General features: G+C 58.2%; 1 protein-coding gene across 3 annotated transcripts in view; it reads right to left on the reverse strand.

Annotated features, from left to right (window-relative positions):
• Positions 1-1,931: 1,931 nt before the first annotated feature.
• Positions 1,932-12,795, reverse strand: part of P2RY8 (P2Y receptor family member 8) — a 42,508-nt gene continuing 31,644 nt past the window's right edge. For all 3 annotated transcript variants that reach the window (XM_017648014.3, XM_037013484.2, XM_017648074.3), the window contains one exon: positions 1,932-8,250. In XM_017648014.3, coding sequence (XP_017503503.1) covers positions 7,143-8,216 — 1,074 coding nt within the window. In that variant the 5' untranslated portion in view covers positions 8,217-8,250 and the 3' untranslated portion in view covers positions 1,932-7,142. The remainder of the gene's footprint in view (positions 8,251-12,795) is intronic.

The raw sequence follows: 12,795 nt of genomic DNA on the forward strand, positions 1-12,795 counted from the left end.
GGGGACGCGGCCCTGGCAGTCCCCAGAGTCACAGCACCCGGGGCCTTGGGAGCCGCGGAGCCGGGGCAGAGTTGAGGGTCCTTGTGGACCGGGGAGGTGGGGCTGCGGGGAACCCGGGGGCGGCCGTGGGGGGCGGGAGTTCTCCGGGGAAGTCGTGGGGTGTGGAAGCGGAGGTCACCGGCCGCCTGGGGCAGAGGTGGGGGTCCCCGTGGGAGGGCGCACGTTGGGGGGGCGTCCCCTGGGCGCGATGGAGGGTGGAGGTGGGGGTCCCCGTGGGAGGGCGCACGTTGGGGGGGTCCCTGGAGCGCGGTGGAGGGTGGAGGTGGGGGTCCCCATGGGATTGTGCATGTGGGGGGTTCCCTGGGGCGCAGTGGAGGGTGGAAGTGGGGGTCCCCGTGGATGGGGGCACGTTGGAGGGCTCCTGGGGCGCGGTGGAGGCCAGAGGTGGGGGGTGTCCCCGTGTGGAGTGTGCACGTGGCCGGGGGGGGTCCCCTGGGGCGCGGTGCAGGGCGGAGGTGGGGGTCCGGAACACAGATGGGGTGGGATGCTAATAGGGTGTCCCAGGGGGTGTCGTCGGGGAGAAGCTCTGCCACGTGGGTGAACAGACAGAGACTCAGTGCCCTGCGAGGTCGGGGCCCAGCCTCAGCTGCTGACTTGGGGACTGGATGGTTAGTTTCTGGAGATGGCCGTGCCCTGCGGGGCATTAAGCCCCATCCCGTTTCCGTCCACTAGATGGCGGGACCTCCCCGCCCGTGTGATTGCCAGCATGTGTCCCCATAGCGCCACGGACTCCTGGGGACAGTCCCCACTGTCACAGCACAGATGATAGGTAGATGATGGACAGGTACATATGGGTGATGGACAGGTGATAGATCACAGGCGGGTAGATATACAGATGATAGAAGGGGTGGAGGGACAGATCGGAAGATGGATAGATGATAGGCCAATAGATGGATGGATGGTAGAAGATAGACTGAGTCCCTCATGCTACAGATGACTCTGGGGTGGGCATCCTGTGCACTGTGGGGTGCACAGCCTCTCTGGTCTCCACCCCGCAGATGCCAGGAGCACCCCTCTGGTTTATGGACTCCGACACTGTCCCACATGATACACGCGTGTATGTAAACATCTTCATGCATGCATGTGGACGTGTGTACATGTGCCTGTATAGTATAGGTGCATGTATCCACGTGGCATCCTATGATATATGTGGATGGCATTGTCCCTCCCATTTTTTCCCTTAGCTTTCTGGGCTGGGTGATCCCCTACAAGGCATGGGAAGGTCATTCAGGCCAGATGTTGGGGCTCCAGACTATGCCATGTTACAGATACGGGGACCTGGGATCAGGAATGGGGCTGGGGGCTGGGATGGTGGCCAGAGCCAGGAGGGGCCAGATGCTGGGTACCCTGGCTGCTGACCTTTCTGCCGTGGAGTAGGTATGGAGGCCTCCTTTGCCAGTCCCTGCCACTGTCCCCACACAGGGGCTGTGAACTGGGAGGGCAGGACACAAATGCCTACCCTTTGTCTGCCCCCTAGTCCCCCACACTGACCCTCTCTTTCCCAGCCCAGGGGAAGCCACAGCCACGCCCTCACAGTGGGTTCTGATTTTTCCATTTAGCTTACAGCCTGCCCCCAAAGATTCCCCATGTTTCCAGAGTCAGCTTCCCACTAGCTGAGCTTCCCGTTTCCCTCAAATGCTTTTGAGAATAGAAGAATCTTCATAACTGAGTCATGTCCCCAATATTTGTTGGGGAATGCCAAAGAGTACTTGGTGGGAAGCTCACGATTAACCCATAAACACCAGTTTCCCCATTGCACTCTAGAAATGGTGTCAAATTCCCCTCCCACCACCTGTGCGTCAGGGCACCCTTCCCATTTCTTTACTGCGTGGCCCTGAATTTTTATCGGGACAAAGGAAACAGAGCAGATCTTTCAAAGGCAAACTCGGAAAACATTTATTGGACGATCAACGTGTTGGAGATTCGCCCCTGTGTCGACTGAGCAAAGTCTCTGGGTGTGTGAGATTGAGCAACGTCCCCAATGCTTCTGTTTAGCTCTATGCACATGCCAATCATCTAATTTTTTTTTAAAGTAGACAGTTTATTATGCAATGGTTTTAGATTTGCAGGGAGGTTACCAGAATAGCACGGAGGGTCCCTGAGATGGAGGCTTACTAGGAAGGTGCAAGGTCAGTGTCCCCAGTACACCCAGCGGGGGTTCATCTTCCACACACGTTCTAGCTTCCTTCTTTCTCAGGATTGCTGGCCGGGAGGGGAGCAGGCTGCTGTTTTGGTGTTTCTCCCTTTATAACCGGAAAGCAATTCAGCGGCACGCACCAGGACCCCAGGGAAGAAATGGTGGGAACGCCTTCAACTGGGGACTTAGCCTTGGATTTCAGGCAGGAATTATGGGCGAACTGTGGGCTCCCACGGGCATGGGGCTGTGGTCTGGGACAGCCGCCAAGTTCACATCCCGGCTCTCCCAGTCCCCAGGTGCATCTGTCCACCTCTGTGTGCCTCAGTTTACCCCTCTAGCAAATAGACCCAGCATAGCCCCATTGTACTGCGATAAAGGGGGCCTCATACCTGTGGGAGGTTGGCGTGCTCCGTGAGGGCGCCTGGCACCAGCAGCCGTACAGTAGAGAGACCACCAGGATAATGTAGGAATGAGGTTCCCTGGGGCGTGATAGACACCTGGAGCCATGAAGCCACGGGAGCCCAGAGGAAGGAATAGAGACAAACCCCGTAAACATCACGGTGAGGAAAAGCCAGCGGATGCAGCATCGCACGGGTCACACGAGCAGAAAAGACAAATGTGGGCTGGCAGAGAGCCCACGGGCTTGCCTGGGCCTGGCTGCTGGTATGGGGGCAAAGAGTCATCAGCCATCCTTCTGGGGTGATGGAAATATCCTAGAGCTGCACGGTAGGGGTGCTGGAACACCTGGACAAATGTATGGAGGCTCACTGGACACACACGTAACCTGGGTGAGTTCTGCAGCATGTCAGTGGTGCCTCAGCAAAGCTGTAGTGTGGATGGAGCTGCACACCATGGTGCTGACTGACACCAACCAGACACGTCCAATTCTGCATGATTCCAGTCATAGGTCTTTACAGGGTCACATCCGAAAAGCAGAACGTTGGGTGCCACGGGCTGGGGAGGGGGTGAGGAGATGGTGTTTCAGGGGAACAAGGCTTCCGATTTGAGTTTTGGACGTGGATGGTGGGCATGGCTGCAGAGCCCCACAAAGGCATTTTTTACCCCTCAGTCCTTCACCTTCGAAATGGCTAAGATGGTCAACTACATGTTATACGAATTTTCCCACAATTAAAAAAAAAAAAACCTGAGAGAAAAAGCCCAGCCAGGTTGATCTGGGAATGTTTGCTTCTTTCTGAATGTTTCTGGTATTCAGAGAAATGCTTTGCAAAAATCAGTACCTTTGCATGACGTTTTCCAACGCACCACGTTGCTGTTTTAAGCACGGGTGTTTTCAAATATGCTGAAAGTAAGAATTATATAAGAAAGCCCATATTTTTTTTGGACGTTTATCAGCGACCTGCGCTTTGCCATGTTTCTTTCAGCCAGTTCCCCGAAATGTGTGTATGTGTGTGTGTGTATGCATACATGCATTTGTAGGTATGCACATGCATGTGTGTGCACATGGGTATACGCATGGGTGTCTGTACATGGGTTTGCTCTGGCATTTTAAAGCCATCCTCTAATATCACATCCGTGCCCCCATGAAGTTTGCAAATATATGTTTAACCATTAGGTTCTCTTTTCCATAAAGTCACAGCGCTATCATCCCCCTGGAAAATCCATGATGTCCCCTAGCCCAGCGCTGCTCCCTGCATGCTGTATGCTTCGGGGTAACCCAATCCTGGAGAGTCTTGTCTTTGAGGTTCTGGGGGCCTGGCACAGGGCTACACATGGTCCAAATGTGAGACAGGACTCGTCTTGGGAACGCTGGTGTCTCAGAAGTCAGAGAACCTCGTTGCCCCTGCAGGCGAACTGTCCTTGGGCACTTGAGGACCCACCTCCCCATCTGTCTCTACATCCTGTCAGGAGCTGAATCAAAGGACCACGCCTTCTTTTCTTTTTTTATGTGCATGTAAATAATAATGTGTTGAACTTCCCTTGATGCTGAACAGGTTGAACAGAGTCCATTTCTGGGAAAACCCACACACACATTATCATAGAAGCGGGGAACAAGACCAGCCCTGGAATTTCAGGCGAGCGGGCAGACACCCAGGGCAGGTTGCCTGCTTGCAGAGCCACCATGTGGAGAAGGAAATTCCCAGCACGGGAGGATCCTGTAGGAACCCCAGATAACCTCAGGGAAATGAGGGGCCCCAGTTTGCAGGGCTGGGAATGCAAACGTCAGCAGCCCTCCGTGGTGATGGCAGAGTGGACGCAAGTGGAGTTAATACCAGCTGTCCCGGTGACACAGTGCTAGACTGTCACCTGCGTGCAGGTCCTCTGTGGGATCTGACACCCCGACAGCACCATAAAGCAGACAGGCTTCCTCGGCAGTCAGGTGGCGAGACATGCTCTGTGCGGTGGTTTGATGTTTTTCGCACCTTTTGTGCATCTGATGCACCCAGGCCCACGCCCAGACCGGGGTGCGGGGTGGTTGGTGGCTCAGGGTTTCTGATCCTGGGTGGGGCTCAGTCCACGTTGCTTTCTAGGGTTCACCGCTGGGATGGCTGCAAACAGCCCGGGATGTTGCTCCTTGCATTGAAAGTCCACATCCACTGTCTCCTTGGGTGAGTCCTGGTGCCCCTCAGAAGCTTCTTATTGTGACTCTTAACTTGCTGTCCCCACAGGCACGTTGAGGACCAGCTGTCTGGGATGCCATCTCCCCGTGGGGACATCCCAGCTGCAGTGTGTGAGACTGCCGAGCAGCCACGTGGGAAGGGGGGCCGTGGCCCACCCGAGGGCTGTCAGGATGTGGGTTGTGTTCCAAGTGTTCAGCTCCTGGCTACGTGGTCTTGAGGATGGGGGAGCCCATGGGTGAAGGTTCTGGGTGGGATTCAGGCTCTCTGGGAATTCCAGCAAGGGGAAACCCTCAACTCTGGGGGTCCAAAGAGAATGGCACCTGACACATCCACTTTGCAGGCCCATTCCAGGACCACAGTCCGGGCATGTGCTACGCACACTACACACTTTAGGTGCCCCTGGATGCCACTGTTTCCATGACATTAGGACTCCTGGGGGGACTCGGTGCACGGTGTTCACAGTGCGATTCACCGATGGCCGACCCTGCAGGAGTCTGAATGCTTTGTCCTTCCAAGAGGCCTCCACCCCAAAGGTCTGGGTTCCAGGAAGCCAGGCTGCCCGGGAGCCGGTGCTGGGCATGGGGGTCCTCCTGCCATCACCAGGGGCCACAGCTTTGTATCCGCCAGCATCACGGCCTTGCGATTTCAGAGTGGATTAAATGTGTGTGTGTGTGTGTGTCCTGGGGCACAAATTACCCCAAACTGGGCAACCTACAAAAAAACCACAGGAATCATCCTCCCCAGCTCTGGAAACGGGGTGCCTGAGACCCAGGCGGGGCTCTGAAATCCAGGCAGGGCAGGACCTGCTCCCTCCACAGGGCCCAGGGGAGGCTCCTTCCTGCCTCTGCTGCCTTCTGGGGGCTCCAGGCATCCCTGGGCATGTGGCTGGGTCCCTCCAAGCTCTACCTCTGTCTCCACGCGGCCTCTCTGTGCCTGTGTCTCTCCTCTTCTGTCCCTTAAGAACACACCTGCCATTGGGTTTAGGGCCACCTAATCCAGGTTACATTTGGAGGTCCCGGGTGGATGTGGGTTTGGGGGGGGCACTATTCACTCCAGTACAGTGAAGCCTGTTTTCCTTGTAATGCAAGAATAGCCGAAGCAGGCTGCCCTTAGGCTTCCGGCTGCCACTCACTGTGTCAGCATGTCCACGCACAGTGGGGCGGCCGCCTGCCCTGCAGCCCCCCCAGCAGGCAGGCCTCTGAGCTCCAGGCCTGCAGCCCCCCCAGCAGGCAGGCCTCTGAGCACCTGGCCCACAGCCTCTCCCAGTTCCTGTCTCTCGGGCTCTAAGGCTGTCCTCTCCCAGACAAGACCTGGACCCAGCACCCTGCGTCCACTTCTACTGAGCAAAGTGCCAGGCACTTTGCCATTCCAGGTAAGTCCTCGGCTCCAGGAAAGTCACTGTCTGGGGATCATTCAGGGACGGGGGCTCCTCTTTGTCCTGAAGCAGGACAGGCACTCGGGCTGGTACCGGTGTCTTCTGGGCATGGGAGAAATGGGGTGGCCCTGTCCTTGTGTGGCCCCAGCCAGCAGGCACAGAGGTGCTCAGCTGCTGACACACCTCTTGGCTTATGTGCTCAGTGGTACTGTGAGGGGCCTGGTCCCCAGGAACTCCTGCAAGTCAGGCCGGATGCACCCCGGTGGCAAAGCCACGTCAAAGCCTGGGGGAATGTGTGGTGGCTCTGGGGTCTGGGCTGGGAGCAGAAGCCCAAGAACGGACTGCAGGGGACCCCAGGCCAAGCTGCCCCCTAAGGGCCTCAGGGGGCCCATGGAGCCGCAGCAGGCACTGTCTTTCCCACAGCTCAGTGCAGCTGGTCCTCGTCCACCCGGGGACCCTAGGCCAGGCTGGGGACCCGTCCCACACCCCCCTGGGTGTCCTCGCTGTGTGGGGCACCAGGTGTCACGTTTAAGTAGAGCATAAGCGCCCAAGAGCAGAGCGACTGGACACTTCCGATGCCCCTTGTTGTCTCGTGGGGGGCTGTGTGAACCCCTGCAGCACGCGGTCTGCTAGGGCCCATCCCCTGCCGTCTGGCAAATCCCAGCCCGGGGCTGACCACGGGTGAAATGAAGACAAGGTCAGGGTCCACCTGGCTGGGAGATGACAGGCCACCGCACCGTTGCTGAGCAGGGGGCTTGGAGAATGAGGCAGGTGGCCGGCAGGCAGGGTGTCGGGGCCTGCGGGAGACACTGGTGGCTGGCTGCACCCTCGCTCGCCCTCAACCAGGGGCGGGCCAGGCCGCCATCCTCGGGGAATGGGAACACGCGTGCCCAGCACGCTCCACCATCTCCAGAAGACCCGGCCGCACCCCCGGGCAGTGGTGGGAGGGTGAGACGGAAGCAGTCACTTCCCTGCTGTCTTCCAGCTGTGCTCAGAACACACTCTCCTGTCTCTTGAGGCAGGCCCGGCCAGCCTCGCGCTCGTCGGTGTGGCAGCTGGACATGGAGCGCGCGGACAGCGTGCGGGCAGAGAACAGGCTGTCCCTGCGTGTGTCCGGGCTGCCCACCGGCAGCGGCCCGTAGCCCAGGTAGTCCCGGAGCCGCAGCTGAAACTCGCGGGATGCAAAGTAGTACACGAAGGGGTCCAGGCAGCTGTTGATGCAGCTGAGGCAGAGGGTGAGTTTGTACACGTGATAGTAGCTCTTGCCGTAGAAGAGGCGGCCGATCATGTGCACCAGGAGCACAAAGTTGTTGGGCGCGAAGCAGGTGACGAAGGCCAGGAGAACCACGGCGGCCAGGCCCACGGCGCGCCGCCTCTGTCCCCGGCCGTGTGGGTCGGAGGTCCGCAGCAGCTTGAGGATGGTGGCCGTGTAGCAGGCCACCGTGACCACGAACGGGATGAGGAAGAGGACGGTGAACAGGGTGAACAGGAACACGGCCCAGGTGGCCACGCTGGGCAGCATGGTGGACTTGAGCACGTCGAAGCAGGTGACGATGCCCAGCACCTCCACGGTGTAGGTGAGGTCCGTGCGGGCCAGCGGCGACAGCGCTGCCAGCAGCACGAGCCACATGCCGGCGCAGGCGGCCACCGCGTAGCGGCGCCGGCGCCAGGGCGCGGAGGCCAGCGGGTACACGACACCCAGGAAGCGCTCGACGCTGATGCAGGTCATGGTGAGGATGGAGGAGTACATGTTGGCGTAGAAGGCCACGGTGACGGCGTTGCACAGCAGCTCGCCGAACACCCAGTGGTTGCCGATGCAGTGGTAGTAGATCTGGAAGGGCAGCACGCTGGCCGACATCAGGTCCGTCACGCTCAAGTTGATCATGAAGATGACCGACGGCGACTTGGGCCCGATGTGCCGGCACAGGACCCACAGAGAGAAGAGGTTGCCGGGGATGCTGACGAGGGCCACCAGCGAGTACACCACGGGAAGCGCCACGGCGATGGCCGGGTCCCGTAGCATCAGGATGGTGGCGTTGTCCGGCTGCGTCAGGTTCATGTCCATGGCGGCGGGCGCACGTGGGGGCTCAGGGACGCACCTGCGAGGCAAGGAGCTCGGGGTGAGGGTGGCACAGGGTGGGTTGCTGGGCTCCTGCAGACGACCCAGCAGAGAGGTAGTGCCAGCCAGCGTGTCTGGCTGCCTCCCCAGCCTTCCTCCCCGGGTGCTCCCTCCTCCAGGCTTCCCACCTGCTCTTATCCCCCATCACCTGATAGGAGCTAAATCCTGAAAACCTGCCTCACGCACAAGCATAAAGGGCAAATGAGAATCAGCTGAAACTCAGAGGCAGGGGTGGGCTTGTGGACAGGCTGCCCTGGGCCCTGCACCGTGCGTGCTGGGCCTTTGAGGGCTTGCAGACCTGCCGGTCCACCAGGGGTGTGCAGAAGAGGCCTCCGGTCTGTCGGATCCCCTCAGGCATATACAGTCATCACACTGTCAGGGCCAGAGGACGTGGGACTCTTTCTTTAACTGCCGACAGCCCCAGCACCTTGTGCCCAGACCCAGGTCCATGCACACCTGGTGCTTCCTTTGTGCTACTTGGAAGCACAGGGAATGTGCTGTGAGGCATGGTGCAGGGACTTCCATGCTGGGGCCATGAGGTTGCTGGGGGCGGGCCACAGCTCAAGGTCACAAAGTTACCAGGTAACTAATCCTGCAAGCTGACCTGTTTGCAGCTACAGCTGCATTTCTTTCTCCATGATGGCTGTGAGCCTGGCTTTGCTCATTTGCTCTCTACAAAGTCTGGGTTTTTCCCCCCAGTGGGGCAGCTCTGAACTTCCCCCAAAGGTGGGTTTTTCAATGATCGACGTGGATGCTCCCCTTACAGACATCATTGAGCGCAGGCAGGACGAGAAAACCCCAGAAAGGGGAGCACGGAGGTGGGCTGCTGGGTGTTTCCAGCACCCAGAGGGGGCAGAGCATCTGCACAGCCTACCCTGGTGGGGGAGGGTCCACTGAGGCCCTGGGGAAAGTGCTGTGCTCTGTGCCAACGGCCCACAGGTGCCACCCCTGCGATGCCCCGCAGATGCCGCAGAAGGAGGGGGAAGCCCACGTCCTTGGGCAGGCTGAGTCCCCCCCGGGTGGAAGACAGCCTGTCTACGCGGTGTGGCTGCGGCCCCCAGTTACCCACTCAGACGGGCACGGGGGCTGGCTGCGAAGTGGGCCGCGTCCCATCAGCTGCAAGCGTGGCCGTCAGACACAGAGGTTTCCCAGAGAAGGAGCCCTGCCTCCAGACGGCCACATCAGCTGCCGCCTGGGTTTCCAGCTGTCTGCCTGCCCTGCAGACTTCACAGTGCCAATGACTTGAAATAAATTTCTTTATGTGTACATATTTTATATTTATATGCACATGTGCCTATAGAGATTCGTGTGTGCTTATATACATACATATGCACACATATGTACCATATATGTTACTTATCTGTCCTACTGCACACACTCATGTGCATATATGTATATGTACACACTCATGTCCTATGGCATATATTATGTATATAAACGTGTCCATCTCATGGCATAGGTGTACATGTATGTATGCATATATGTGCATGTGTCTATATGCATGCATATACATCCTGTGGCATAGATACCCCATTGCATTTATTTATGTACATATATAGCTCCATTCTCCCATGTCTGTTTCTCTGGAGACCCGAATACAGAAGGGATGGTCTGCCAGGGGGCCTTGTGGGTGCTGGGGGACAGTTACTAGATGCTCAATAAGTCTGGGCTGACTCTCATATTAAGGGCCCATGGGGCAGCCACAGGGCGGCGATGTTGTGTGGCCCCTGGTCCAGCGTCTGACCACCCTCCCCTAGGTCTGTGTGGAGGCCAGGCCCTCAGCTGCTCCTTGTCAGGACAGAAGCTGTAGGACAGGGCCTCCCCTGAGGGTGCCCGTGGCCCAGGCCCCCCCACCCAATGCCCTGCAGAGGCTCCTAGGGCCTCAGCGGGCAAGCGCCCACCCCACCCTCCCTCACCTCTGTTCTTCACTGCACGGACTTCCCCCTTCCCCCACAGACTCCCGTGCGCTCTCTCTCTCTCCTACATTCACTCTGATTCAAGCCCTACTTGGTTAATCCCATCGTAGCACCAGTCCCTTGGAGCACCAGGCAAACGTGAGTGGGGACAGGAGACCACCTGCAAGTCTCAGCCCTGGAGGACACACATATCCCCAAGCAGACGTGTTCCTGAGTGGGTCCACAGCATCGGTCCACAAGCCGGTTAGGTCCATATTTGCAGAGGGGGCCTGCCATGGGAGTGGCTCCACGCTCTGCTCTCAGGCTCACAGGACCATGGGCATGGCTCAGGAGCCAGACGTGCAAGCTGTGCAAACAGCATTAGAGGAACAGTTAGCAGGGTGTGAGTGAGCCCAGGGTGGGCTTTCCCCGGCGGAGCCCAGCAAATGCCACGTGGAAGGAACCCTGGGGATCTGCTTGGCGGTGCCAAGGCCAGTTTTTCCCACCTTGCGTCTCGCTTGAGACCTGGTGGGGGGTGGTTACGGCTCTATTTTCAGGTGGCTGAGGTTTTCCTTCTGCTTTTGATCTGTGTGTATGCAGGATGCCTGGGCTCCTGCTACCAGGGCGTGGGGCTGGGGGCTCACCGGGGCATCAGGTAGCCACACTGTCGGACAGGCCTCGTGTCCGGCTCATTGTCCACCATGGATGGGAGCCCCAGGGATGCCCTCTGCTCCCAGGGCTGTGCAGGCAGCTGGTGACTTGCCCCAAGGGCAGCCGGCCTGGGCACTGGCATTTCATTATGAGGACATCGCTCCCAGGATGTCAGCAGGAAACACGTGGTCCACGTGCCAGAGAGGCCTGCGCACGTCTAGATTTAAACTCACATTTCAGCCCGTTGGCCTGAGCTGATGTTTCTTCCTCTGTAGATGTCCGTCTGTCACCAACATCTGTGGAAAGAGCTTCCTCAAGCAGGTTTAAAAACGGTCCCAAGTTTCGCTTTGAGTGTGGCGCTTTCTGCTCTGGTAGAGCACGCTCAAGTGTGACTCCTATAGTTATCTGTGGGGTGGGCCTGCTTCCCGGGCCCTAGGTGCCCACCCTCGGCTTCAGGAGCGCGGCGGATGTGTGCTTCTCAGGCCCCCATTGGTGATGCAGACGGACACACTGAAGGGAGGGACACTGACGATGTAGGAAGACAGACAGGGAGTCAGGACACGGCTCCATGCCTTAGGAACTTGTCTATGGCGGGGTCACTTGTCTATGGTGGGGTTGTGTCCACGGTGGGGATGGGTCCATGGCAGGCATCTGCACACCATGCTCCACTGGAGGTGCCATGCCCAGTGAGGAAGAAATGCACCCCTGCAGGAGCCCCATGACTGCTGGCTCTCGTTTACATTTGTGGCATTTGGGGACCCGGCAGGCAGCCTCCTCTCCGCTCCAGGGCCCTGGCACATAGCCTCAGGGTGTCAGAAGCCTGGAGGACAGACAGCTGCTAAGCGTCACGAGTGATTAATACAGAAATCACCCCTAACAGACCCAGCTTTGCCGAAATGCGGGCACCTGCGGTTTGGACCCGGCAGGTGGAAGGTGGTGGGGTGGGCGGCAGGACGGAAAATGCATAAAGCAGGCCAGCGAGGTGCAGGGGAAGCAGGCGCGGCTCTTGCAAAAGACGGCCATGCGGCTGCCTGGGGCAAGGGGACCGGCCACCAGGCACTCCCGCAGCGGGAAGGCCTGACTGGTGATGCCCATTGTAAGATGCGTGCAGCTCTGAGGGCGCCCACCCACTCACGTGTCCATGGGCCTGTGAGTCCATGCATCTTTTTTTTAATACTTAGCTTTATTGAGGTATCATTTGCATACTGTATAAAATTCCCCTGTTGAAAGTGTACAATTCAGTGGTTTTTAATATATTCGCACATGTGCCACCTCAGCTGAATGCAAACACAGAACATTTTAGTTTCCCCTAAAAGAAATCCTGCCCACCATTGCCATCACCCCCACCTTCTCCCAGCCCCTGACGACTACGAATCCACATCTGTCTGTACATCTGCGTGTTCTGGGAGTTTCCTGTGAGTGGATCCGTACACCGTGTGTCCCTGTGTGTCTGCATCTCTCCCTGAGCTCCGTGGGCTCAGGTCCATCCGCGCTGTGCGTGTGTCAGGGCCCCCCTCCTTTTCAGGGTTGAGTGATATTCCATTTTGAACATTGGTTCACATTTTGTTTATCCATTTGTGCGCTGATGGATATTGGGGTTGTCCCCGTTTTTTGGCCACTGGGAATAGAGCTGGGTATCTCTTGTGTGCGGCCCTGGCACCCCCCCACCATCTGGAGGCCCACAGGCTGAGTGGGGTGGTCCTTTCTTCTTGGTGGAGGTGAGTCTTAATTAAGGGGTGTCGATAAGGCAGCAGACTGGAGACCAGTCCTTTTGGACCTGCTGTGCTGCTGCTTCCGAAGCACTGGTAGCTGTCCCTGGTCTGACATTGCTGTGGGGACAAGGGGGTCCCCAGCCCAGGAAGACATGGGCCTGCTCTGTGCAGCATGGGCTGGTGTCCCCTCTGGGCTCTGCGGGTTTTTGCATCACGCTATTTGGTGTGCTCTGTTAGGCAACCCTGGGGGACTCAGTCCTGCAGGTG

This window comes from Manis javanica, chromosome X, assembly GCF_040802235.1.
Source record: "Manis javanica isolate MJ-LG chromosome X, MJ_LKY, whole genome shotgun sequence".
NCBI classification, from domain to species: Eukaryota; Metazoa; Chordata; class Mammalia; order Pholidota; family Manidae; genus Manis; species Manis javanica.